Genomic DNA, 24,864 nt, shown 5'->3' on the forward strand with positions numbered 1-24,864 from the left:
GTCCCAGTTTCAAGTGCCGAGTTTCAGTTGCTTCGACAGCGCATTTAGGAAGAGATTCAAACCTCCCGAACGGACTACTCCCAACATTCAGTAGCTATTCACATCGCACCGTGAACGAACCTTGCCAGGAAGCCAGGATGTGGTGCATACGCTCGATCAACCTACTGCTGGTCGCTGTAACGTTGCTCATTCCAACGACGTACGGTTTGCAGTGCTACAGCTGCAGCACCGACGGTAGTGATCTAAATTGCGATGACATCAGCGTGTTGGAGACCATCACTTGTCAGGCGTTCAGCACTAACCATCCGGTACAACCTGTCTGCGGGTACAAACGACTCGTAGAAAGCTCCAACACGTCCTCGGAGCGAATCTGGCGTGGTTGTGCCATCGGAGGAGAGTGCGCTCTGCTATCCCGACAGGGCAACGAGGCGTTTAATTCACTGTACCAAATGGCCGCTTGCGAGGAATGCAACGAGAATGATTGCAACGGCCAGCGTAGTACCGGGCTGAGGGCATCCATCGATGGGGTAACGTGGTGGTGTACAGTTGGGTTAGTTGTGGCATTACTGTCGAAAACAGGATAATCACTTCAGGGTAAATAAATCAGAATACTGTGAGCAATCGAGTTAGATATGATCCGATCCTAAGTCGGAGAGCAGTGGTGCTGGACAGGATGCTAGTGGTGTCGTTGATACCAACGCTGATGAGGTGATTTCCAACTCGCTCAGTGACAGATTGCATACTTGGGCCAGCTTTTCTTCCAGCAGATCGCAAGATTTCGTCAGCAACGGTTCCCACTTGGCGGGCGGCAGATGGAACTCCTGCTGTGGAGGAAGCTTATGGAGTGTGATGTCCGGTCCCAGTAGTAGGGAAACATGATCAAACATGTCGACAAGGGCGGAAGCTTCGGTGAGCAACTTCGAAACAGCTCGATGCTGCCGATCGCTCCAGGTCACAGTCTTCTGGTTGGGTCCACGAGGCCTTCTCGGGGGAACGGGCGATAGGCGCATGTTGGCCACTCGAGAACCAATGACTAGGTCCTTAAACTCGGCCCAAGGACGGTCTCCTTCGCCGATCGGACGACGCGGCAGTTCACGCGGCACGTAGCTTTCCGATTCCTCGTCGGAGAAGTCTAAATTGTGCCACGCGGCAAACGTGGGTGTTTCGAGTAAGTTCGCTGTCCGATGGGGTGACGGATCACCTTCGACTGTGGCGCTGATCAGGTCTGGTGTGTTCGGTTCCTTGGCACTATCGGAACCGCTCTGCAAGGAACAAGGTTCCTCGGGCTCCGTAGCAGAGGGCTCATCGAGTTTTTCGCCATCTTCGAGGTTTTCCACCCGATTGGAAGCACTCCGAAGTTGCTCCACACTCGAAGTGTCCACTTCGTCATCCACAAACACGCTTATCGGCCCAACGGCAGCGGTTGCAAGCGACTCGTTTCCAGGCAACGGTTCCAGGAACTTCCGGAAAGAAATGCCACTCCGTGGTACGGCAGTTTGCGTACCGCTGTCACAGGTTTCTACTCCATCCGTCATTTGCGCTACCGAGTGTGTCAGTATCACTATGAAACAGAAAACACAATCGAGGATTAATAACGCAGAGCTGAAAATCATCAACGCCTTCATGTCCGGGAGCTGCTACTTACGGTTGCCAACTTCACGCACCACCAGATTTCCATCGGTCAATATTTCCTCGTCAACCATCGCAACCAGATCGGTCTGCTCGTCGGTGGACGCTTCACGCATTAGTTTTGTGTGTACAGGATCCGTCTGCACCACTGCATTAACGCGACGCATACGTCTGTGAAAATAAAATGCACCGAAAGGCATCATTATACACACCCCTGCAACTACACGATCGCCTCCCGGTGGGAGCACAGTTGGGTGCTATTTTTGGATGGCACATCGTAAATAGAACCAGATTCCCAACTTAGCGTCGTTGAATTCTCGCCGCTGGCGACACTCACTTTGAAACCTCCAGCAGCCGTGCTTTGATGTCCGGTTTCGGGTGAGATGGGACGGCGGTCAGGCTAGCAGGACGCCAAGGTGGCCTTTCTTTGGCCGCCGTAGCAGCCCCTGCACCCGATAGCTCATCTTTGGGGCCTTTCTTGACCGCTTTCGTCACTCCGATTGATCTGTGAATTGACAGGGTGAAAATAGGAATCTAATGACCCGAAAATAGCAAACTATCGAACACTTGCTACAGTACTTGAGTGATGTTTGCGAGTTGGCAGCTGAAATGACCAACGACTCATCGCTAGCACTGTGAGTTTCGTCTGATGACGCCACGCTGGCCGGAGATTTGCTCATTTTACTTCACTCGAAACGTTGGAATTCACTGTAATAGAGTTGCTTTTTTTTTGTTCTCGTATTCCACGCTGGAGAATGTTAGATCGATTTTCGTAAATCCCGTAGCGCGCGTGATATGCACGCAATGCTTCTTCACTCGCCACAACACCACGTCCAGATGTATTACTGTCTAACTGGGCAATGCAGCTCGCTTGGTTTCTGCGCTGTTCCAGAGCCAATACGCTACATTCCCCTAAGCAAGCATAAGTGCCGACTGCTGGTCTATGCATCATGTGGTATGAGTTGCTTGGGTCGCAAAGAATCGCGGGAAAACCATGCCAGCATTACACGCGGTCACGAGGCGCAGTTCGTGGGGGTTATTGATTTTCTTTGGCGTTTGGAGCAAGTATCCGTGAGTGTGCGTAATGTACACGTGCGGTTTATGCGCTATTTTACACTGCCATTTATTTATTCGGTTTGCCTAGAATCGTTTTCTTGTTGTAGTAATAGAAAAAGAAATTAACACGATTTACTTAAATTTTAAAATGCTATAACGTTTACTTTATTTGCATACTAAACGCTAGTTTGAATAGAATGTTGCAAAGTACCGCAGCACATCTTTGTTGTAGTTCTCCAGGGTAGGCTTGCCAACGATGTAGCCGCATTGGGTGTAAAGATCGAGCGGTGACTTACGGAACCACATATTCCTGTCGGTAGTTGAGCTCAAATCTAGTGTATTCAGCTGATACACACTAAAGTGGAACGTCTTACTGTCCGTTTGAATGGCTTGCACTGTGACTGGATGGGGCAACGCTGTTACATCGTCACCGTATAGCTGACGGGCTCGGGCAGCCGCTACGGCGAAAGCTTTCATCATCGTTCGAGCTTCGATCTGGTCGCGCGAAACCGGAAGCTCAGTAATATTCTTCACGTCGCTCGGTGAGCAGTGGATCAGCACTGTGTGAGGATGGGACAGCTGATAATTGCGACTAATGGCTGAAAATGTTTGAAGAACATATTTTAGCTTACGATTATTACAACAAAGCATCTCTAGACAATCTTACGATAATCGTTCCTCCAATCGTAAATGTTTTCCACTGGTAGCGAAACCGTTTCTTTCAATGGAAACAAAGAGGGAATTTCCAGGTCGAGTGGTCGGTAAACAGAAGTATCGAGAGGCTCCAAAGGCTCATGTGATATGATCATTTGTTCCGTTGTTACATTCAGTAGAATTTTTTCATCAGCTTTTACCAGCGGAACAAGAACACGAGTATCGTAGACAACTCTTCGGTTGGCGTTCACGGTCCAGCCAGCGAAACGTTCACAATGAGTGAGTAGCTTCGATAGAATTAATTTGCTAAAAATATACAAACACAAACCATTTAAAATATTCAAACCCCATCTTGAGTGATATGAAATACTCACTTTCTCCGTCCCTCGGAAATGCCATATGTGCGAGGTAGTTTGAATGCTGGACGTTCTGGTACTTTTACGACAGCCGTTTTTACTTGTTCCGTATCGAACACCAACGCCGACAGTACAGCCTGCTGCATCGATCGATCCAGTTGGGTGGTCAGCTTTGTTTTTTCGAGTTTTTCTTCGAGTTTCATAGGCAGTTCATCAAAAACCGTCGTGTTCAATATGTTCTGTGCCTGGCGGACTCCTTCCAACAAGAGATTCGTGTTACCAAACACGTACGCCGGTTGCGAATGCCACAATGGATGAGTTTCATCGAAAGCTACCGACGGTGGTACCATGCCGGGAATGTTGAACTTTTCCCGAGGACGTACTTCTTTGATAAGCGTCTTTGGATCCACTACAGAAATGCCGCGAGCGACTAATTCTTCCTCGGCTCCAGTGCTGTTCGGCACTCGTTTTCCTTGTCGAAGCCAATGCTTCTTGAAAAAGAAATCAATATGCTGCCGTAGAAGTGCGTTAGTCAGACGCATTTTGGCTTGGCTGGTATGGAAAGGAGAAATTCACGAAATAAACAGTGATTAAATAACCCGGAGCATAAACACGAGACGTAAACTGCACGGCTTTTTTGCGCACACAGTTCTGTTTTGACGTTTTGCTTTGATCGAAGTTCATAACAGACGAGTATGATCAAGTAATGTCATAACCGGGCTCGTTTCAATCAACGAAACGAGAATTAAGCAATCTATTGATTATTGCAACCCACGGAAATTATATTGTTGATTTTAGCTCTGAAATTGAAATTTATGCCCTAGATGCAAGTTGCCAACTTTTCGTTCCTAAGTCGATATATGCTAAAGGCGTTACTTGTTGATTTGCAACAAATCAGGCTTTAGCAAAGGCTCAATGTTTTGGCAGCACTGATCCGATTGACTTTTGGCAGCTTCGATGACAGTTTGTTGTCTGTTATTTTTCTTCTCCCTGCGTGGTGGTGCATCTCGCTCTGGCAGTTGCTATAGCGCGTGCGATCCTGCTCTCTCCTGCTCAGGCGCGTACATAGCGTATCCTACTTATCCTGGAACTGTCAAACAAGAAATTGCCCAGCCGCGTTTTGGATTCCTGTTGTTTCGGTGCGTGGAGGTACGAATGGGAAAACACCGAGAAGAAAGATGGCTGATGCGAAAAGATCAACAATAGCTATGAACAACAGCAGCGGCGGCAGTGGTAGCAGCAGCAGCAACAACGGCGGTACCAGCAAGTCCCGTAAAACCAAGAACGATCTTATCCGCAGCATCGTGGGATCCTATCTAAAAGCGCGCAACTACAGTGTAAGTGCAAGGCTCCGGCTGAGCCGCGGTGGTATCCTGCGGATCGTGTATTTCTGTCGTGGAAACCAGTTTCTCTAGATAAACCGCATCTCGGATCCGGCAGCGATGTTCATAGCACCCCATGCCTTCAGTCGAACAGTGAAGCAATGTGAACAGTTCGCGGTGCATAATAAACAATTGGCACAAACCTAACCAAACCTCGCGTCCTCCCGTAGCCATTCTCGGGAAAATTCTAACATTCCGTTCTCAAGTGTCCCAGGCAAAGTGCAACCGTGTTGAGACTTATCAGGCAGTCACATTTTGTTGCTACATTACAGTACTTTGATTCATTCTTTCCTTATTATTGCCAGGATACCGATCGTTACCGAAAGTCGGATCTCATTCTCACGCAATCAACAGAGCAAATCGTGATGAACACTGCCATCAAGAACGACACATCTGTGGTGAATAGTTTTCTGTACTCGAACATCTGCCTGAATACGAACATGACACAGGTGGAACAACATTTTGCCAAGTATGTATTCAAGCAGGAGCTGCCGGTGTTCGCGGCTTAGATATCCATGGTTAATCACGGTCCTTCTCTCCGGTTCACAGATTCGCAAAGTTCATTCGAAGTCAACCGGAAGCAATACGCACGGAACTGAGTGAGATTATTCCTCCACTGCTTTGCCATCTGTACATCGAGATGTTGAAGGGGCGCGATTGGCGGCCGGCAATCGAATTCCTAAGGAAGCATGCCCCGCTAGTGGGTAAAGTAGAGCCCTCCTCAGTTCCGCCTAGCTCGTCCCCAATGCACCTACTGTCGCAACAGAAAATTAACGGTACCATCGACAATTCATCGGTTTTATCGGACGCGGGATCATTCCTGCCGGCGGCAGCTGCCGCAGCTGTACAAAATTCCGCCATAGTTTTTTCCCCCGGTCGCCCTTCCGATTCGGCGCGAACAGAAACGTATAGGCGGATGATCCATAAGCTGTCCCAAATTGTGCGGTTTCAGGACTGTGAAAGTGAACCCCTGGTGGTGCAGTTCCGGTCCTGTCAGACGCAATTGCGTCTACGTTCGACTTCAATCGCCGTGATGCGGCAGTATCTAGCCAAATACGGTCACTCGCTTATCCTGCAAGCGTTGCGCACGTGGTTCTACTTCGACACATCGGATGATAAGAACTTTACGGACTTTCACCCGGGCACGGCGAGTTCGGTACGGACGAGTATGAATGGACGAACACAAGCAGTACGATCTGGTACTACGAATGGTCAGCTAAACGGGGATAGCACCCCGATGGAAGTAGATTATCCTTCCGACGCGGTTTCCGCGTTGGCAAATCACGAATATGATTTTACTGAGCATACAGAGCGGGAAAACGAGCGGTATCTCTTGTTGAACGGATTTAGCCCCCAATACGTACGGTTCAGAATGCTCGATGCAGAGAACGGACAACTGAAGAACGACCGCGTAAGCTCGGTGGCAGGACTTGAGGACGACGATGACGATGAGTACGAGAGCTTGGTTAAGGATTTGAAAAGTACTCAATGCGAAACTTCACCACAGCAGCAGCCGCTGGATGAAGAAGAAGATACTGGTGCTGGTTTGGATGGAATGTTCCCACGAATGAGCGGCCGCGAACGGTTGCGACGGTTGAAGGAAAGTGTGGAAAAGCTCTCCCTTTATCAGCGGCCACTTTGCGTGTATAGTCTAGAAAACGTTGGCCACCAGCTGACGAGTCTGGCCATCGATCCCGGGTGCTGCCACGTAGCTAGCGGCTTCGAAGACTCAACCATCATGCTCTGGTCAACGAATCGTAGCACGCAGAGAGGCCGAAAACCGTACGCTTGCTTTCGCGACCAGCAGTGCTGTTGGAATGTGACTTCCTGTGATAGTAGATTTAGTGAATCGGAGGAATCCGATGATGAGAGCGTTGGGGATGCTGGCGACAAAGATGAAGTGAACGCCCGAATAGCGGACGGAAGTGGGCATTGTGATGGCACGTCCCTGCTGGACGACGGAATTGGGAGCATTTTCGACCTCAAAACGCCATCGGACATTGAGCGAGTAAACAAATTACTGCCACCGCACAAACGTCGTTTGACCAAACGGGAACGATGGAAGCAGTTTCTAGAAAAACGCTGCCTGGAGAATACTTTGTAAGTTTTAATCATTGTGCATGGACGACATTCTGGTCACATTTTCTATCACGTTTTATTGCAGTTCCGAAACCGGTGGTTTAGCTTTGCGGGGACACGGCAACGCCGTGACGGACCTGCTGTTTTCCGAACACGGCCCACTGTTGATGAGCGTTTCGCGGGATTGTACGATGCGTGCTTGGGTAGGCACAGATTACACCTGCAGGGCGGTGTACCGTGGACACAACCATCCTATTTGGAGTGTAACGGAAAGCCCTACGGGATTATACCTTGCCACGGGCTCACGAGATACTACGGCTCGACTATGGTCCACCGATCGACGGTTTCCGTTGCAGATGTATGTGGGCCACACGCAGGATGTGGATACGGTTGCGTTCCACCCTAACGGCAACTACCTGGCGACAGGATCGACCGACCTCTCTGTACGTTTGTGGTGTGTTACCAGCGGAAAGCTGCTGCGAATATTTACTGACTGCCGACAACCGGTACAAAGGATTTGCTTCAGTCCCGATGGGAAATATCTTGCCGCAGGAGGTAAGCTTGCATCAGCAGGGAAACGCATTCATTTATAACATGCTGCAATTTGTTGGCTTTTCAGGCGAGGAAAACCGAGTGCGAATCTTTGATCTCACAGCTGGTTCACAGTTGACTGAGCTGAAGGATCACACTGCAGCCATCACTTGCATCACGTGGAGTGCGGACAGTAGTCACTTTGTGTCCTCGTGTGCGGACGGTACGATACGCGTTTGGGATGCCAAACGGATGTTGTTGCACTCTTCTTCTGGGGGCATTCCGTCTTCTTCCTCTTCGGCGGCAGCGTTGATGCAAACCCGTGAACCGGCATCGTCCAACTTAAGCACAGGACGCAACTCCCACTCTTCCGCCACGCTCAATAATGGCACCTCGTCCATGTCCAATCCAAAGATGAACATCACATCCAACTCGCAGCAACAGGCTGCTGGCGTCAGGAGTGGTACCGGATCGGCGCATCATCTGCACAACGCGCAGCACGAACCACCAGGCGGGTTTTCATCATCAGCTTCCACCGCTGCTGCCACTAGCAATAATCTCCTGCTCGCATACTCAACCGGTTGTCGGCGAATTTATCGACTGCACTACAATAAGCTTAACGGTGGCTTAGCGTGTTTAGGGAGTAGTTAAAGAACAGAGAAACAAAAACCTGGAATAAGTATTATTTATTGAAACTCAGTCCTCCAAGAAAAGAAAAAAAGCAAACTATGGTGGAATGTGAAGAAATTATCGGTGTGCTACTGCTAACGAAATACAACGTGACAGCAGCAAACGTAATGATAAACGAAATTAAGCAGCTGAAAGTACACTTTTCGTTTTCGCTACCGCACGCAATCTGTGCCGTGCGTGAAGGATCTTAGACAGTGAGTGGAATGAATGAAAATAAACAATAGCTGTAAGAAGCGCTCGTCAAATGTATGAAAATGTGACTGCATCTTATTTCCTCCTCAAGAGAAATACTGTCGTTTTGGTTGATTTGAAATAAAAAAAAGTACGCTATTTGAATGGGCAGTGCGCGAACCAGCGCTCTGGTTCGAACCTGACGAAGACGAACGTTACACGCACACACCTGCAGCCCATTTTGACAGCTCGTTGCACTGTTCGGCGCTTCAGACCGTGCGTGCGGAACGCTCTGCCATGGATGGAGAAAAATAATTTCAAGTGCATCGTTACCCTAACAAACCAAAGGTACCAAGGTGTCCTGCAAATACTATGCCCGTTGTGTTGAGCCGTTATCGTTCGCATCCGTCCAGGATATGCGTGCGTGTGTGATTAGAATACGAAACGCATCGACAAGCTGTGCTGGCGCTTATGTTGTGTTGCGGAACCATCCCATAATAGGACGTAAACATCCGACGAATGGTTGTACCAACGCAGTAGAAATGCGTACGGTCTCGGACAGTGAAGTGAGGCAACAAGAGCCGTACCGTGCTTACGCACAGAAAACCCCCGGAAGAGGCAAATGAAGCCAGCGCACGCAAGGTCGTTGTCGGTCAAATTGTGAAAATCCCGTCCGTATCGACGGCGACGGTGAAAGCGCAAAGAAGAGTGTCACCGTTTGGCAAGGGCTGGTTTAGAAGAGTGTCCCCCTCGATAGCAGCAGAGGCGACGGAAGGTGGCCGCAGCCGTGAAAGTGCGCAGGGGATCACCGAGAAATGTCAAGCAAGGCCGCCTTCGGTGACTGCTTCGATAATCAAAACATTGGCAAAACAATCCCACATTTCTTCGCCAAACTACCTTGCTAGTGTCCGCTGTTGTGTCGGTAACTATCGTAGGGCCTATGTTGTGGCCGCTCAAGATGTCCTAATGTGTGTGCTCTTTTCCGGATCCATTTTTCGCACAGCCGTACCATTTTTGCACTTATGTGATTGCGGTGCTCTGCACAATAGTGCCTGTTACTGACTTAGCTTGCGTGTGCATGTGTTACGCAGTGTATGGACGGAGGATATCTGGGCGAATTGCAAGCCAGGCAAAATTCGTCCTTTGAAGGAGCTACAGTTATGGAGGACGGTGCTCACCAGCACTTCACGGACTATCTGCACCCAAACCCACAAAGTGCCCCAACGATGGTAGTGCAGCAGCATCGCCACTTTCAGCACCAATGTCGGATCTGCCGTGTGACCGAGGGTTTGCGACGATGCAGCCGCTGCCAGATTGCGTACTACTGTTCGGTCGATCATCAGCGGCTCGACTGGAAGGTGCACAAGATCGAATGCCGTTCCATCCACCAGCTGGCGCAGCCTTCACCTATGGCCGCGATACCACTGCAGCAATTTCCGCAGACCTTTAATACCGTGCAGCAGCTGCAGCAGCAACACCAGCAACAACTAGGCGGTGCTTTCATCACCTCCAGCGTACCGCAAAACGAGGGCAGTTTTTGTGTACGTGCCGAAATGCTGGCTCCGATCGGCGGCACCAACACCATCGTTCCGACGTCGGTGAAGAATGTAAACATCGGCACTACACAACCTCCCGCCAATCAGCACGCTGTTGTTGCTGTTGCAGCCGCGACCATCCCTTCCTCAGCCGCGCTAAGCCCACAAACCGCAGCGACGGTCCCTCCGGCACAGACTCCGTTGCGTGACAGCGGGGATTTTCCGGCAGCAACAACCGAGCTGATTGGGGTGGTGGAAACGACGAATGCGCGAACACACCAACCGGCCGTATCTTCCGATGGCAGCGATAGCGGTGACGAGTTCCTGAACGAGCTCGCAGTTTCAAAGCTATTCCCGATCGATGCGCTCGCGTCCGCGGAGGAGCTCGCCGATCTCGACCAGCTCGATGTTGATCATATCCTGAACGAGAACAATTTCCTCAACAACATCAACAACCTGAACGTGTTCGACGGTACCGAGCAGCGGTTGCATCAGGATCCGTTCATTACGGGTGGCAGGGTGGAAAATAACAATCGTGCGGCAGGACCGGTGCTGCTTACCAACAACAATTTCGTTGACGATTCGATACTGTTGCTGGAGGACGGTGGTGAAGGTTGCGAAGACAACGGACAGGTTTTAGTGTTCGATCAAAGCAACCCATTCGCGGCTGGTGAACCAACCATGCCGATCACACAGTCCGGCAGCGTGATGTTGCTACAGCAACCCCAGCATCAGCAGCAGGCTCAGCAGCTTGACCAACGCGTGACCAAAGTGCACCAGCAGCAACAGCAATTGGCCGCGTTGCTCCGGCAGGCCACCGGAACCGGTAATGTCGAAGGTCCTGTGCTGTCGAAAGTGGATAGTGCTAGTGCCCTGTTGCTGGGGGCAGTACAGGACCGCCGAAATGGCAGTGATTCGAGGGGATTGTTCACGGGAAATAGTGCTACGAACGGGATCACGGATCCGAGTGGACGATTGGGTGTCGAAATTAGCGACACCACGTCAGCGGGTATTACGGCGGCTTCGAGTGCGAAAGTGACCGATGGGGGGTTTGATTTGGACAGTGAAAGTTTGGACGAAGCCTGCCGCAGTTTGATACGGGACATGAACGAGTACGGCGTGTGTGTGTTGGATAATTTTCTTGGCCAAGAACGAGGCCTGCAAGTGCTGGAGGAGGTCACAGGAATGTATTCATCCGGAGTATTTAGGGTAAGTAAACAGATTAGTCCATAGTGCACTCACTACTGCATTGTACTATCGTACAGCTTGTACATCGCGTACGCTTTCGAGAAAAACGGAGTTGCTACATCTGTTATCTGCGAATCGGCGCAAAAATCCTGCTTGGTTTATTTATACAGCCGAGTGGTTTTTTTGTCCTTTCATTAAAGGTCTGCGCTTTCTCGTCTTTTCGATGTCTATTAAATGATAAGAACATACGGCTATCATTTTTATCTTTGCGTATTGTCACCATGCTGCTTTTTGCATTTTCGCAGCATTTATCTCCAACATAACCGTAGTACACCTCAAGCTTCCTACATGTGCACCTTTGTTATCTTATCATTTCCATACTGATTCTCAGTTCTTACTAGGCAAAACGTTCTTCTTTACTCTTTCTGTGAAAGCAGTGGAAAAAAATACCTTCCAGTTTGTCTTGGAAAGCTTTAGGATGTAGTTCCACTTGAGCATATATTTGTTTTCAGTCTAGCCTAGTTCACGTATTTTATGAGGAAAGACGTTTCAGTAATTCACATTGATTTTCCCAGGACGGGCAACTGGTATCGAACCGTGGCGGAAACAATCTACGCCACATTCGAGGGGACAAAATCACGTGGATCGGTGGGAAGGAACCGGGCTGCAGCAGCATCGGATACCTCATAAACCGCGTAAGTGTTGGCATGTGGAAACTTGCCCCCCATTTTGCTGATTTTGTCTAGATTGTTGCCTCCGGTGTTAATAATGTTCCCCTTTCGTTGGTCGATTCTTTTCTTCGCAGGTCGACGCCGTCATTACCAATTGCAAACGAATGAAAAACAACGGCAAACTTGGCCGATACAACATCAAGGAGCGAACGAAGGTATGTTGAAACTGCCGACACAAAACCCGTGGGATCCTTTCATTTCCAACACGCCGAAAAAAGCAAAATCAAGTAACAGCTCGAAAACAGCACGTGCTTCCGAGCACGCACTGCGCTTTGCGTCGTCCGCGGGAGACAAAAAGGCATAATTTTTATGTCGCGCAACATCGATCCGGATGTGCGTACGTGAGCGGACACGTGCACGAACCATTTTTTGCGGTCTCCTTCTCTCTTCCCGCCTTTTTCGATGGCTTTTTCTCTTTCTTTCTTCACCCCCGAAATGACCTCGTGGCTCTTGACTAGGTTAAGCCCATTAGTTAGCCCAGGTTATGGAGCACTGGTGTCTCCGGCATCGTTCACTTTTCTTTCTATTTTCTCTCTCTCTCTCTTTCTCTCTCTATCTCTTTCGTCATCCTGGCTTGGCCACGGGTTCAGGGACAATTTCTTGATGGCTTACGTGCCGATTTTGCAACCCTCTATGACTGCTTTTGTCTGGCCTTTTTCCTAGCTGCTTCCTAGACACGTGCGTTGTGATCGAACCGGATTTCGTTGCTCGTTGGTACCTCGTTTTCCTTTCATTGCAATAATTGCCTTCCGCAAATGTTTTCGTTCGTTTTTGAACCTTTTCTTGGCTACGATGATCTTCACTATCCCGCGGTTGCATTACTTGCCGAAGAAGACTCAACAGCTGCTTTGCTCGTAGTCCTCTCCCGCTCTATCTCTGCTTCAGTACCTATCTATCTGGTGGATGCCATCGAGCTTGTTATAGTTCAGGAGTACGCAGGGATGGCGGCGGAAACCTTGGCCAGCGTCATTACAGGCATATGTGTAAACTTTACACAGCCGCACCGTGTGTTTCCCCTTCTTCCCAATGGGACGCGGAATATGCGGATATGGTCACGTAGCGCACAGAAATGACCGTACTCAGGGCCACCGGAAGGCCACACTTTCACAACCTTCCTGTCTGCCTGGACCACGAGTTTCGAGAGGGAATGAGGAATGGTATTGAATACAAGGAAAGACCAGGAAACCCCTCAACAAACCAACCACTCTATTCGTGTTATCTGACATGCGTGTCTGAGGTAATTGCGGCTCAGGGATCTCTGGGACATCGCTCTTTTGTGCGACAAATTTAAACCACCACCATTTCCAGTTTCACGGTCACCATCGGTTGGCTTAGTTTCGGTAAACAATAGTGTAAATCTCTGGATTTTATCCATAATGTACCGGTAACCTGGTCCCAGGGATGATAAGTAGTACATCCTTATCTGCTGCCCTGGTTTGATGGGGTTCAATTTTTGTTTCTCACGATAACTCATCATCCTACGGGATTGATTCATCTGCTTGAAATTCGTCCTACTTTGGATGATTCTCTCTCTCTCTCTCTCACTCACTTTGTTCAGCTACATACCAAATCTCGAATCGTCATCCGCATCCTGATGGGAGATCCAAACGTGCCACAATCAGCGAAACGTGATTGATGACACAACGAAGACAGGGTCACTTACACGATTTGATGAGATTTTGTTGTAAAATCAACACAAAACAAAAAAACCAAACCGTATCGCGGTTGGATGGATGGTTTTATTTGTTCTCAATCGCCGTCCGTTTATCGATGCATGGTTTTTTGATTCGATCACAAATGGTTTACCTCGCTAAAGGGGAACGGACTAACAGGGAAGACTGTAAGAAGGGAAGAGGACATCAAGTGTGGGTGTGTAAACAGAGGTGACAATTTTTGTAGCTCCCATCAACCCATTAACAACCCCCAACTAACATCCTAACGAACCTCAGCTTATCAGAGACGGCTAGCGATGCTTTTTATTATGAGTTTTGCTTCCCTTTGGCAGGCGAATACCAGCCCAATTAAATCACTACCTGAGCAAAAGTGTGGTGTCTTGAAACAGTGGTTTAATCAATGGTTGTTTAAGGGAAAAAAAAGTTGTTGAAGTTTTAAAAACGTGACAAACTGGCAACAGTTGTTGCTTAAGTTATTTTAAGTTATGTAGCTTTTAATTTCAAATCATGTCTGAATTCTACCTTATTTATTCTTTTTAAACAACTCTTGTCAAGTCCTTTGTTTGCATTCTTGATTGTTGGTTCTCACTGTACTTAAAAAGTAGTAGATTAATAGTAATGATCTTTAGTTGAAACAGTATAGAATAAACTTTGTAATATCCTGTAGATTAGATCATATTGAAGAAGAGAAACTTTTCTGGATCTTACATAATAATCACCAGTAGTCTTATTATCATCCAAATGTGAAACCGTCCCCTTCGCTTCTACATATATTTTGTATGTAGCATTTGACAGTAAATAATGTTGGTAGTACAAACATGCAAAGCATGATTTATTGCCATATGATTGATGAAATCGTATTCATTGCAAAAAGATATTAACAGACTCGAGTGTACTTTCGTCGTGCACTAACGACGGAAGTGTGTTATCACCTCATCAGGTGCACACCTTTGTTGGTTATTCATTCTCGAATGTATCACTGTTGCACTCCTTATCGAGATTATTCCGCGGGAAGAAAAAAAAATACGTTTGTCAATGAAGGGTTCCATTCAAAAGTACCAAGATGCCTACCGACACAATGCATCGAAGTGGTTGCGTTCACAGCGACAAAAGCCCAAAGTCTTTGCTTGCTGGAAGGTAGGCATTACAATATTCCTGCAGATGTATAATTAAGGCTGCACCTGAATTATACGACGGTCTCAAGCTGCAGTTGCAAGCGATTCCCTCTCGAAATTAACGTACGGCTTCAGTGCGATCCATTAACCATCATCGGCCGTTTCCCTTTGGCCGTGCGCACCGGGCATGAAGGACGCTGCACCCCACTGATAACAGCCAACCCTTCGACACACCCCACATCAGCCATGGGCCACCATTCTCCCTGCATACAACCATATTCACGGGCGCAACCACAACGCCACTGGGAAAACAAGAAAAACGAAAGGGCTCGGTATCTTCACCGAATGGTTGGGTCTTACGAGTGCTCAGTGCTCGCAAGCCCTTTTTCTGCGCTTCTTGCCTACATCGAGGCGGTGGTCACGTACGCCATCACCCAAGGAACAAACGTCGGACTTCAAACTGCATGTGGTACTGCAAGGTGGGTTTGTTCCGACGGTGTGTGTGTGGAAGATGGATTTCACCCCGTTTGGTTCTTCGGTAAATCACCTTCGAAAATAGCGCAAAATGCGCTTTATCAGCAGGTACGGCTTAATGGTTCGGTTGTGTGGGATATTTATGGCATGGTCTGCCTTTCCGTATCTCTACTTCACGGAGATTCAGGTTTGATTCTTTTATTCGCCAAAATGAAGGACATTGCCATCTTCAGGGAGAGTACGCCATTTTGCTCAAGAACTCTTATTGTTTATTACATGCGGGTATGCGGGCTTAATACATCTGTTGAATGATTGCACAATTATTCGTCCTTGCAGGCCATGGTCGCGTGTTATCCTGGCTCCGGCTCTCACTACGTCAAGCATGTCGACAATCCAAACCGGGACGGCCGCTGCATAACCGCCATCTACTATCTCAACCTGGACTGGGACGTTCGGGAGAGTGGAGGTTTGCTAAGGTAAGTGTCCTGTCAAGGCTTCTGGCCCCAATGCTGCACGATTGATCTCATCTCATACTTCTTTCCCCAAAGGATCTTCCCGGAAGGATGCAACGATCGCGTTGCCGACATCGAACCAATGTTCGATCGGATACTCTTCTTCTGGTCTGACCGACGGAACCCGCATGAGGTGCAGCCAGCCCATCGCACCCGGTACGCCATCACGCTCTGGTATCTGGATGCCGAGGAGCGCGAATCAGCCCGGTTACGCTACCAGCGGGATTGTGAGAGCCGGTTCAAGACGTAGATTGGATCCACTTGCCCAGCACTGTGTTTAGGCGTACCAAGTCTAAATGTGTTAACGAGTGTGTTTTTCCTCGTCTATGCGTGTGTGTGTGTTGTATGTGTGCATGAAAGAGAAAGAGAGAGATAGATCGCGAGGAAAAATGAGATAATCCGCAACATGAGCGCTCGCGAGATCGTACCAAATCGAATAATTTATTAGGAAAAATTGTTATCCAAATGTGATATAAGTATATATATATATATGTACGTGAGCAACTGATGTGCGGAGATTATTTTACGTAGTTTTACGTACGGAGGAAGAAGCTGAGAAAGCTAGAATATGGGCGAGAAAGCTGACAACGATGAGAACTGAACCTGCAGAAGCTTTATGAACGATCGTCGCAAGCCACTTTAATTATATTGGCAATAGTATCGGCGTGTAACCACTCTATGCAGAATGCGGTAGAGGATTCGCATAATCGTTGTGTATATTTTCTAAGAACGGGTTCTGGAGAAGGCTAGTTCGGTTTTCGTAACGATGAATCTAGACAGAGGGCGGATTTGTGCAAAACAAAACATGTACGATCGCGGTTTCATTAGCTAGTTAATTGTGGATTTTGTGTCCTAGTAACGAGTGGATGCACATTGCGCGTGCAAAACTTTAAAACAGTAGCAATATTGTAAAGAGTCTAGCACGGTGTGCAAATCAGCTTCAGGAGGCATCCCAGAGTAAACGAGCGCGTGCATCGATAGAGTGGATAAATATGAACAAAGTTTTCTGCAGAAATTTGTATACTCTACACACTACTAGATAGATTCAAGAAAAAATAAATAACAGTACAACTTAAATGTTTGCTTTTACTTATTTTTATTTGTTCTCTCGCTTAAGCTCAGCATGCTTGCTGAAATTGGCCATGATTATCGTTACAGTTCGCTCGTTAATGCGATCGTCCTATAGGCCGAACACTGGTTTAAGCGACGGACACGTAAGTCTTTAAACTCCGAGATCACCAACTCGAATCGGATCGAAAGAAATGTTAGCTCTCTCCTGGTATGATCTCCTGTTACTTTAGTGCAAAAATTTCATGAAAAGGTGGATGTTTTTTTCGAGGTGGTATTGAATTTTTGAGATCGTCAGCTCGCATTGGATCGAAAGAAATTTTAAGTGGTTTTGAATGTTTGAGATCGTCAACTCGGATCGAATCTTATGACATGCTACCTCTCTGCTGGTATGCTCTCCTGTTACATTTATTCAGCCATTTCATGAAATGTTGAATATGTTGTTTTCGAAACTGCATTGAAAGTGTGATCGTTAATCGCTTTGCGATTGTACTGCCTCCACTTCAAGAGGGAAATCAGTCCCTTAAACCTTTAATTTGCTGCACATTGTTAAAGGATCTTATTCTAGATATTCTTTGTCGTGTTCTCATCTATTTCCTAATAATCAGCTGAAGACCATAGTTTTTTTTGTGGGTTGTAAACAAAAGTTTACATAAACAATATTTTATTGTTTTTCTTACGGTACATTTTACTAAGAGCTCTAAGGAGCAAAAAAATAGTTTCAAAATACTGTGCGTGCAGGAAGTGCGTTTCTTTTCGTCGTTTTACGATCGCGGTTGCAGTCGTATCCAGAAACCATCTCGCGCCTCCATCGAGGAAGCCGATTCAATAAGCTTCAGCGGTTCCGCCGTGCGTTCCCCGGGTTTAAGCGTGAAACATTGCAACAATGCCACTAGCGTAGCCTTCACTACTAGCTTGACGATCGCTTGACCCGCGCATCCACGACCAATACCAAACGGAAGGAATGTATCTGAACGGGTGGCACTTGCGTCACCGCCATTGACGAAACGTTCCGGATCGAATCGCTCAGGTTCCGGATAGTAGTCCGGGTTTCGGTGCAAAGCCCAAACCGATAGGTAAAGCTTATCTCCCACCGCCAGTGGGATTGCTGTTCGGTCTCCGTTCGTGGCCGCTGGAATGGTGAACGCTTTGGTGCACTCTCGAACCAGCAGCGGATGTGGGGGCCACTTACGAAGTGTTTCGAGTACAACGGCTTCTAGGTACGGAAGTGAGCGGATTTTCTCGAACGGTGGTACACCAGTGGAGCTATCTGAGGCGTTGCCAGTACGGCGCAGCTCGTCATACAGTTTCGCTTGCACCTCTTGGTTCTGGGCGAGCTCGTACGCGGCAAAAGACAGCAAATTCAGCGTTGGCTCGAAACCTTTCGTGAAGAACGTGGCACACTGGGCGGTCAACTGTTCGTCGGACAGCTTCCGAGACTGCTGTAATCGCTCGTTCGCCTCACTGAGCAGCCGTGCCATGGATCGTGTCCCAGCCTTTGATGCTGCCTGCTGGTACTGCTGAACGAGGTAATCAAGTTCCTGCCGGTCCGTGAACTGTACGCCAATACTTCGCATCAGGCCCGGTGCCAGATAGAACGCCATCGTTTTGATCACCTGCACTGGATTCGCACCGTACGCCATACCACTGGCAACGGGACAAAACCGGTCCGATTCATCCTGGAACGTATTCAGCTCCTTGCCGAAGGCCATACCGGCGAAAACGTTGAGCGTATGCTTGAGAAAGATGGCTTTCAGCTCCAACTCCAGGTCGACGCGGGACGCAATAAACTGCACCAATGCCTTGCAGCTTTGTCGCGTTGCACCATCCAACCCTTCGAGTGTGTTCGCTCTCTGGAAGATGGGGGAGATGAAGGCGGCCAATTTGGGTGCCTTGTCGGCTCCCTTCAGCAAATGTAGTTGGCTTCCGAGAAAGCGATCCTTCTCGGCGTCTAGGAAATAACCGTAACTTTCAAAATGGTCCATCTGCGGTCGCAGCAGCTCCCGTACGAGTGCCGGATCCCGCACATATAGTGTCGGTGTCATGTAGTTGAAGAAGCCGAACAATCTGTGGAAGAACACAGGTGCAACGGTCAGAGGCATGCTAGTTGAACAACAGGATTGCACGTGACATTTACCCATGGTCGGAAAACTTCCGATAGTACTGTTCGAGTTTCTCCGCGGTCGTAAGTTTACCGCTGAGCACGTCGTCTAGATTGCCGTACAGGAAGTGGGGCTTTTCGTGTGGCACACGCAGCAACCGGAAGTAAGCACGGTGGCGAGTGAGCAGCTTGTAGGTGAAGAACCCCAGCAACGTCACGAGAATGAATGTGAACCAGTACAGGTCCTCTTGGTTCATTTTGTTTGTTGCGGTTGGAGAGTGCTCGTACGTAAATAAACACTAACGAGAGACGCGTTTTCACCCGGACAATGGCCGTGGGCGAGCGTGGGTCACTCCGAGAGTGAACAGGTAGATATTCTCGAAAATCGTACCTGTTAGTTTCCTGTTAAAATGTACTAGCCTTAACCTACTTCGTGTAACATGCGAAAACGTATGGCCGTACTTCACGTTCGTGATCAGCTGACCGGCTTCAGAGTAACGTCAAAACACGACGTTTTAAAATAGTAAACAAAACATGTTTGGAGACGTTAGTGACGTTTATATCGCTATGAAATATTTCACACGTAAACAAATGCTCGTGGATTTAATTTTGAATGGGATGTTATTTATTTTCAGGCTTCAAATAAATCATTCACTCAAGATTAAATTAAAATGAAAGAAATTATACTCAGCGCTTGAAACATCTTTGTACTTAATGAGGTAGATCGATTTGTGAATGCACAAAAGGTGCATTTCACGTGCTTTCAGCAAACGTTGTTATTTCTCCGAATGCCAGTAGCTTTCAAATACAAAGTATTTGTTTACTCAAATTTCACTAAAAGCTACCAACAAACTTGTATTCAAATTTATACAATTGTAAAGCATTTGATTCAAATTGTTATAAACTTTAATCTACTATGGACAAAATAAACAATTTCTTTTCGATGGGTCATCAAAAGAATCCGTATAACTAAACATATCTTCGTATCTATTTTCGTCAAAGAAAACTGTTCGCCACATGCTTATTGCACGAGGGACAAGTAAAAGTAGGCTCAATTTGTTATTTCATCGAAGATACGGAAAATCAGACATTCGCATACGTTACTAACGTTTTTGATCATTTGAAAAATCCTGTTAAGTATTTACGACATTGTAGATTGAACTTCGACTTGATTTTAGAACGTAGCTTGTATAAAAAAGTAGCCAACAATTGCAAAAATTTATAGGAATTATTCAAAACATAAACACACAATGTCAAGAACGCAATCTAGTCGCAAAGAACATGCTCAAAAAGAGCGAATACACAGCATCGTGCTTAGCAAAAATTGTAAAATAATTTGTCGGAAATCAACCTTGGCAACTGAACTGTTATACTGAATTGTGATATTGACTAACGCTACAAGTTTAAAACGCTTGAAATGTTTCACGAATTTATTTCACGTCATTTATGGGTGAATGGTCAAAGTAATTTTTCGAGCACAATTATCGTTGTCCAGTGAGTGAAAGTGAAAGAGTGCAAGAAAAACTATTTTGTTCGGTTGATATATTTCAAACGATGAAAATATTAGCGCCACCTATTGGGAGTTTGAACTTTTGGCTAGCCAATGCCACAGTACAATACTACAGTTACCACAGATGAATGCCGAAAAAATGCCGCCTCTTAGCTGGTATGCTCTCCTGTTACTTTTGTGAGAAATTTGCTCGTTTTGCCCGCGTAAAGTGCGCGCGTAGGTTTTGTTCCTTACCATCCTTATTGTTTTACCATTTTTGCTAGACACGGTATTGTGTATTCCCTCTTTACTGGCATGTTTTTTGCGACTATATGTGATCTCAAAAATCACGTTTGAAAGTGTTTTTTAATTCGTTCGTAAAAAATGCGGAAATTATTTTAATCTTTTAGGTCTAAACAACGCGCGTTCACTTGATCTCTTAGTGCAACTTGCTATTACAAAATATTGATATGAAACGGTGGAATTTGAACGGGACAATGATGATTTGTTTCGTTTCTTTGGTTAAAATCATGCCCTGTTTGTAAATTCATGTATTACGTAGTTAAAAAAATGCCTTCACTTCATGTATATCCTGTTAAACGATCCATTAGCAAAACTTCATGGAAAAACACACATCAACCAGGTAAAGCTCTACAACTAGTTGTAGGCAAAGTTCTCATCGTTGATGCTAGTCAATAAGGATAAATTAAGCTGGTCGTTTGTTATGTGACCTCTTCATCAAACAACACATAGTTTTTCACTGTATGCAGCGGAAAAAAGCCCTCATCCCTTATCGAACCGCTGCACAAAGAAGACCGATCGAGAGAGGAGACTGCAATGAATCTGATGAAACACCCTCACACACACACACACACACACACACGAGATCGCTAAGTTGCTAATCTACTTTATTCTCCTTACAAGCAAAGTACCTACTATGTTACACAAATCCATTTTAACTCCTCTCAGCCTCACGCCGTCTTCCCAAACCACCCCGCAAATAGCTGATGGAATTCGCTCGTCGCTCGGCGCATAAAATTCACCACCGATCGCAGCATAAACGCCCCCGGTTTACCCTCATCTCCGCCATCTCCGCCGTCTCCACCGTCCCCGCCTTGGGACGCCGGTTCGCTTGGTTCCGGTGCACTCGTCGGCCGATGGTTCCGGTCCACTTCCGGCAAGATGTGGTTCTCACTTGACGTCTCCTCGGAACCACGCTGCCGTCGAATCGTGTTCGATCGTTCACGTGATTCCCACGATTGTGGATGTAGCAGCACGTTGCGCTTGGTTCGCCTTAAATGCATCCCCTCAACGCCCACGTCATCACGTACGTCATCACCAGCGTCATCGGAAAGCACCTCGTGGGCGTCGTTCTCTTCCGATTCCAGCTCTTCGATCGCTTCGAGCAGAAGATCGAACATTTCGGCAAATTTTTGCTGCAGCTTTACGTTCGTACGGAAAAAGTCCTCCAACCGATCGACTTCTTGAGAGGCAACGAGCTCCCTAGCTGATCGTTTATACCGATCGTGGAAGTGATGATGACGCGGTTGTTCCACGAGCTCTGTGACGTCAGCCGAGGTAGCTTCCAGTGACCAGGCCGTGGTGGGATCAAGCCGTGGCATAAATTCATCGCTCGTCCTGCTTGGGGCTGGTGTAAAAAGCTTCATTTCCTCTTCTTCCGGTTGCTCCATTAGCGCACTTCCGGTCACTTCCATTTCCTGCGCCACATCCGGGTCGTGTTGTTCCTGCACTACCGGTCGTTGAACCTCACTCGCTGGGGCACTTTCCTCGTCGACAGCCACTTCCGCTTCCTGTTCCCGTCGGATCGTCATGAACCGATCGTACTGTGTCGTTTCCTGTCCTTCCGGTTCACCCACCGGAACACGCCTACCCGCCGTGGCACGTCTCGAACAATCGTCCCGTGCCGCGTCACTTTCCGCCCACTTCCGGCCCGGTCCAAAGCGTGGAAAATCTCGCTGACTAATCGTCACTCGTCTTCGCCCCACCGTGCTCCTTGCTCGTGCTGCCTTCCGCCGACTTTCGCCCGACTTCCGGTACTCCACCACCATCCGCCGTTCGTCCACCGTGCGTCCATCCACCGCTGCTTCCCTTTCGCGCTCCATCAGCTCATCCTCATCCAGCTCACCCGAGGTCGGTCCCTTCGAGATCACCAAATGCACGTCACCAAGCGGGAAACCCTCCCGTCCCAGCTGCTCTCCATCTTCCTCACTTCCGGTGAAACTCGGTGGCTCATTAACCGCTTCCGCCAGCGAGGAACGCTTCGTCTTCCGGCTTGCCAGCTTGGCCGACATTCGCTTCAACAACCGCTCGTGGGCGTGCGCCTGGAAAGCACCCCCCTTCAGACGCCCTCCCTCTCCACCCCGCTTCGAGCGATCGCGCAACGGGTGCTTCATCTTGCGCAGGTTGCGCTTTTCCACGCGCTTTTCCTGCTGCCGGATGCGCCGCTGGCGACGCTTGTACGCTTGCGTTTGCCGAGGACCACGCGAGGTGCGCTCCGTCGCATCCGCCGGTGCCAGTGTTGGGTTCTCCAGCGCCTTCGAGAGACTCTCCGCAAGGCCGCCATCTTGTGCCGGAAGAGTGGGCGCGCGAATGCGAAACCCTCGTTTACGTTTATGCTTCGGATCCGTTACTTGGTGGTGTTCGTGGTGCAACAGCGAGCGCTTTTTGCGCTGCAACGGTTCCAGTGGCACTTGTTCGAGCAGATCGCCAATCAGCTGCTCGAGCAGCACATCCGTGGAGGTGCGATCGTGCTGGAAGCTTCCCGTTTGGCGAGCAACGTCGCGATTGAGGCGACATTCACGCACCTGCACACCGGGAACGATCGCGAACAGGACGGTTCCAGCGGGCAGATAAAAGCTAACACCGTGCGCGAGCGTTGTCACGGCCGTGACCGGGCTTAGTTCCGTCGGCATGCCGTCCTCCGGAAGGGCGCGATTATTCACCACCGGTCGGCCATCTTGAACGCCTACCAAGAACAGCTCGACGGCGGAGGATAACGATCGTGTTGGCAGCTTGATCGTGGCGTTTGTTGCACCCGTTTCATCACCGTTGATCACGACGAGCGTTAGGGAACCGGTGCGGTTTCGCGTGCAGTATCCGTACACGGACGTTTGCCCACCGGAAGCGTCCAGTGTCACCGGAAACACCTTCCGACCGACGGTGCGTTTGTACAGCAGCGCGATCAGGTAGTTGAGCGTGTACTGCTGGATGTCCTCGCGGCGTAATGGCTTCAGGACGACGCTAACACCACTTCGGGCGGCTTCACCGAGCGTTCGAGCGTACTCTAACGCTTCCCGCAGGCATCGGTCACAGCACACGGACGTCAGCTCCGGTGGTAGCGTGTTTGGGGCATCCAAATCGAGCCATATTGGGAGGCGTTGCCTGGAGAGCCCTCGCAGGTGGATCTCGCGCTGTAGTGTGGTGTAGTTCCACGATCGATCGTTGCCGTGTGCCGATGGCCTATTCGAGGATGGGAAGAGAAGTCGAAGTGACGTCATTGAAAGACAGATAGACAGACGTCAAACACGTGTTGAAAGTGATCCTCGTTACCTCGTGATCGTTATCGCTTCGACGAGGTTGTCGGCGTTGGCGTGGAAATATTGCACCTCTTCGAGTGAAACCAGCTCGGGGCTTAGTTCGGACGCTACGATCGCCCATTGTTGATGTGGAAATGCACTCAACATCGTACGGAAGGTTCGCAAATCGTCCGCGTACTGTGTAGCATCACCAACACGTCCTAATCAACAATGGGAAAAAACAAAAACCCTCAATTAGCGTGATCGTCTGATCGTCCGTTCGAGGCCATTTTGTGGCCCATTTGCTTACCATTTCCCAACTGCCAGCGGCATTCCGTGATTCCAAGCGCACTAGCCGCGGATAAAATCGCAAGCGCACGTTTCGCATCCCACGGAGCTCCAGTGTCCTGCGGGTAGTCGAGAACAAACACTGGCACAACGCTGGCCCGGCGTGCCCAATCGTAGAACGCTTGCCAGGCTGTGGCACGGATCTGTACCAGCTCATGATCATCCGGTTCACCGACGACACTGCGACCGGCGGTTGTTTGCAGGTGAAGCTGCGTTGAATCGGCCACCACCTTTAGGAACGTCCCGGCGAGACTTTGCGCCATCAGGAAGCTCGTTTCGCTGACCGGATTGCCTTGGCCATCGAAGATGTCCTGCGGTTTGGCGTAGAAGCTTACGAACGCATCATCGAGCACGTTTGCCAGCCGGCGCGTGTTGACGGATGCGGTTAACTGCCGCACGTTGGGTGATGTGACCACGTGTTCGTCTGCGTGAACACGTGTTCCGAGCACTCCCGGGACGAGCAACAGGATGACGATTAGCGGCCACAAACCGCTGGAACAGCGTACGTTCTGGGTTAGAGGCATATTTTCGCGGGTTTCGCGACGA

General features: G+C 48.6%; 7 protein-coding genes across 7 annotated transcripts; 3 read left to right on the plus strand and 4 right to left on the minus strand.

Annotated features, from left to right (window-relative positions):
• The first annotated feature begins 1 nt into the window (after window position 1).
• On the plus strand, window positions 2-656 carry LOC128731331 (uncharacterized). The gene has a single exon (XM_053824441.1). It carries the CDS (start codon window positions 138-140, stop codon window positions 582-584), a length of 447 nt encoding a protein of 148 aa, XP_053680416.1. The 5' UTR covers window positions 2-137; the 3' UTR covers window positions 585-656.
• Window positions 518-2,309, minus strand: LOC128731330 (uncharacterized). Its single transcript, XM_053824440.1, has 4 exons — window positions 2,209-2,309; window positions 1,967-2,134; window positions 1,646-1,800; window positions 518-1,561 (listed from the first exon to the last, which is right to left on the minus strand). The coding sequence occupies exons 1-4, from the start codon at window positions 2,307-2,309 to the stop codon at window positions 627-629; spliced, it is 1,359 nt and encodes a 452-aa protein (XP_053680415.1). The 3' UTR covers window positions 518-626.
• A 559-nt stretch (window positions 2,310-2,868) lies between these two features.
• On the minus strand, window positions 2,869-4,237 carry LOC128720253 (39S ribosomal protein L37, mitochondrial). The gene is made up of 3 exons (XM_053813912.1): window positions 3,714-4,237; window positions 3,353-3,645; window positions 2,869-3,284 (listed from the first exon to the last, which is right to left on the minus strand). Exons 1-3 carry the CDS (start codon window positions 4,235-4,237, stop codon window positions 2,869-2,871), a joined length of 1,233 nt encoding a protein of 410 aa, XP_053669887.1.
• Window positions 4,238-4,873: 636 nt separating this feature from the next.
• LOC128732003 (uncharacterized) lies at window positions 4,874-8,610 on the plus strand. The gene is made up of 5 exons (XM_053825161.1): window positions 4,874-5,032; window positions 5,383-5,546; window positions 5,627-7,177; window positions 7,242-7,711; window positions 7,776-8,610. Exons 1-5 carry the CDS (start codon window positions 4,874-4,876, stop codon window positions 8,336-8,338), a joined length of 2,907 nt encoding a protein of 968 aa, XP_053681136.1. The 3' UTR covers window positions 8,339-8,610.
• A 1,098-nt stretch (window positions 8,611-9,708) lies between these two features.
• Window positions 9,709-16,026, plus strand: LOC128723617 (uncharacterized). Its single transcript, XM_053817378.1, has 5 exons — window positions 9,709-11,292; window positions 11,847-11,966; window positions 12,077-12,157; window positions 15,601-15,740; window positions 15,813-16,026. Exons 1-5 carry the CDS (start codon window positions 9,709-9,711, stop codon window positions 16,024-16,026), a joined length of 2,139 nt encoding a protein of 712 aa, XP_053673353.1.
• A 1,450-nt stretch (window positions 16,027-17,476) lies between these two features.
• Window positions 17,477-19,202, minus strand: LOC128731502 (probable cytochrome P450 9f2). Its single transcript, XM_053824628.1, has 2 exons — window positions 18,982-19,202; window positions 17,477-18,911 (listed from the first exon to the last, which is right to left on the minus strand). The coding sequence occupies exons 1-2, from the start codon at window positions 19,200-19,202 to the stop codon at window positions 17,609-17,611; spliced, it is 1,524 nt and encodes a 507-aa protein (XP_053680603.1). The 3' UTR covers window positions 17,477-17,608.
• A 2,203-nt stretch (window positions 19,203-21,405) lies between these two features.
• LOC128723627 (uncharacterized) lies at window positions 21,406-24,842 on the minus strand. The gene is made up of 3 exons (XM_053817391.1): window positions 24,281-24,842; window positions 24,005-24,191; window positions 21,406-23,914 (listed from the first exon to the last, which is right to left on the minus strand). Exons 1-3 carry the CDS (start codon window positions 24,840-24,842, stop codon window positions 21,406-21,408), a joined length of 3,258 nt encoding a protein of 1,085 aa, XP_053673366.1.
• Between the last annotated feature and the right edge of the window lie 22 nt (window positions 24,843-24,864).

This window comes from Anopheles nili, chromosome 2 (genome assembly GCF_943737925.1).
Source record: "Anopheles nili chromosome 2, idAnoNiliSN_F5_01, whole genome shotgun sequence".
Lineage (NCBI taxonomy): Eukaryota > Metazoa > Arthropoda > Insecta > Diptera > Culicidae > Anopheles > Anopheles nili.

What these genes read in the sequence shown, in the direction of transcription:
- LOC128731331 (XM_053824441.1), top strand. Translation starts at nt 138, where the DNA reads ATGTGGTGCATACGCTCGATCAACCTACTGCTGGTCGCTGTAACGTTG.
- LOC128723617 (XM_053817378.1), top strand. Translation starts at nt 9,709, where the DNA reads ATGGAGGACGGTGCTCACCAGCACTTCACGGACTATCTGCACCCAAAC. An exon ending in TCGGATACCTCATAAACCGC is followed by an intron (nt 11,967 to 12,076) that starts GTAAGTGTTGGC and finishes TTTTCTTCGCAG; the next exon opens with GTCGACGCCGTCATTACCAA. An exon ending in GAGAGTGGAGGTTTGCTAAG is followed by an intron (nt 15,741 to 15,812) that starts GTAAGTGTCCTG and finishes CTTTCCCCAAAG; the next exon opens with GATCTTCCCGGAAGGATGCA.
- LOC128723627 (XM_053817391.1), bottom strand. Translation starts at nt 24,842, where the DNA reads ATGCCTCTAACCCAGAACGTACGCTGTTCCAGCGGTTTGTGGCCGCTA. An exon ending in CCGCTGGCAGTTGGGAAATG is followed by an intron (nt 24,192 to 24,280) that starts GTAAGCAAATGG and finishes ATTGTTGATTAG; the next exon opens with GACGTGTTGGTGATGCTACA. An exon ending in GAAGCGATAACGATCACGAG is followed by an intron (nt 23,915 to 24,004) that starts GTAACGAGGATC and finishes ATCCTCGAATAG; the next exon opens with GCCATCGGCACACGGCAACG.
- LOC128731330 (XM_053824440.1), bottom strand. Translation starts at nt 2,309, where the DNA reads ATGAGCAAATCTCCGGCCAGCGTGGCGTCATCAGACGAAACTCACAGT. An exon ending in CGGCTGCTGGAGGTTTCAAA is followed by an intron (nt 1,801 to 1,966) that starts GTGAGTGTCGCC and finishes TTATTTTCACAG; the next exon opens with ACGTATGCGTCGCGTTAATG. An exon ending in GGTGCGTGAAGTTGGCAACC is followed by an intron (nt 1,562 to 1,645) that starts GTAAGTAGCAGC and finishes TCTGTTTCATAG; the next exon opens with TGATACTGACACACTCGGTA.
- LOC128731502 (XM_053824628.1), bottom strand. Translation starts at nt 19,202, where the DNA reads ATGAACCAAGAGGACCTGTACTGGTTCACATTCATTCTCGTGACGTTG. An exon ending in CGGAAGTTTTCCGACCATGG is followed by an intron (nt 18,912 to 18,981) that starts GTAAATGTCACG and finishes GTTCTTCCACAG; the next exon opens with ATTGTTCGGCTTCTTCAACT.
- LOC128732003 (XM_053825161.1), top strand. Translation starts at nt 4,874, where the DNA reads ATGGCTGATGCGAAAAGATCAACAATAGCTATGAACAACAGCAGCGGC. An exon ending in TAAAAGCGCGCAACTACAGT is followed by an intron (nt 5,033 to 5,382) that starts GTAAGTGCAAGG and finishes TATTATTGCCAG; the next exon opens with GATACCGATCGTTACCGAAA. An exon ending in GTGGAACAACATTTTGCCAA is followed by an intron (nt 5,547 to 5,626) that starts GTATGTATTCAA and finishes TCCGGTTCACAG; the next exon opens with ATTCGCAAAGTTCATTCGAA.
- LOC128720253 (XM_053813912.1), bottom strand. Translation starts at nt 4,237, where the DNA reads ATGCGTCTGACTAACGCACTTCTACGGCAGCATATTGATTTCTTTTTC. An exon ending in ATTTCCGAGGGACGGAGAAA is followed by an intron (nt 3,646 to 3,713) that starts GTGAGTATTTCA and finishes GTATATTTTTAG; the next exon opens with CAAATTAATTCTATCGAAGC. An exon ending in CGATTGGAGGAACGATTATC is followed by an intron (nt 3,285 to 3,352) that starts GTAAGATTGTCT and finishes AAACATTTTCAG; the next exon opens with CCATTAGTCGCAATTATCAG.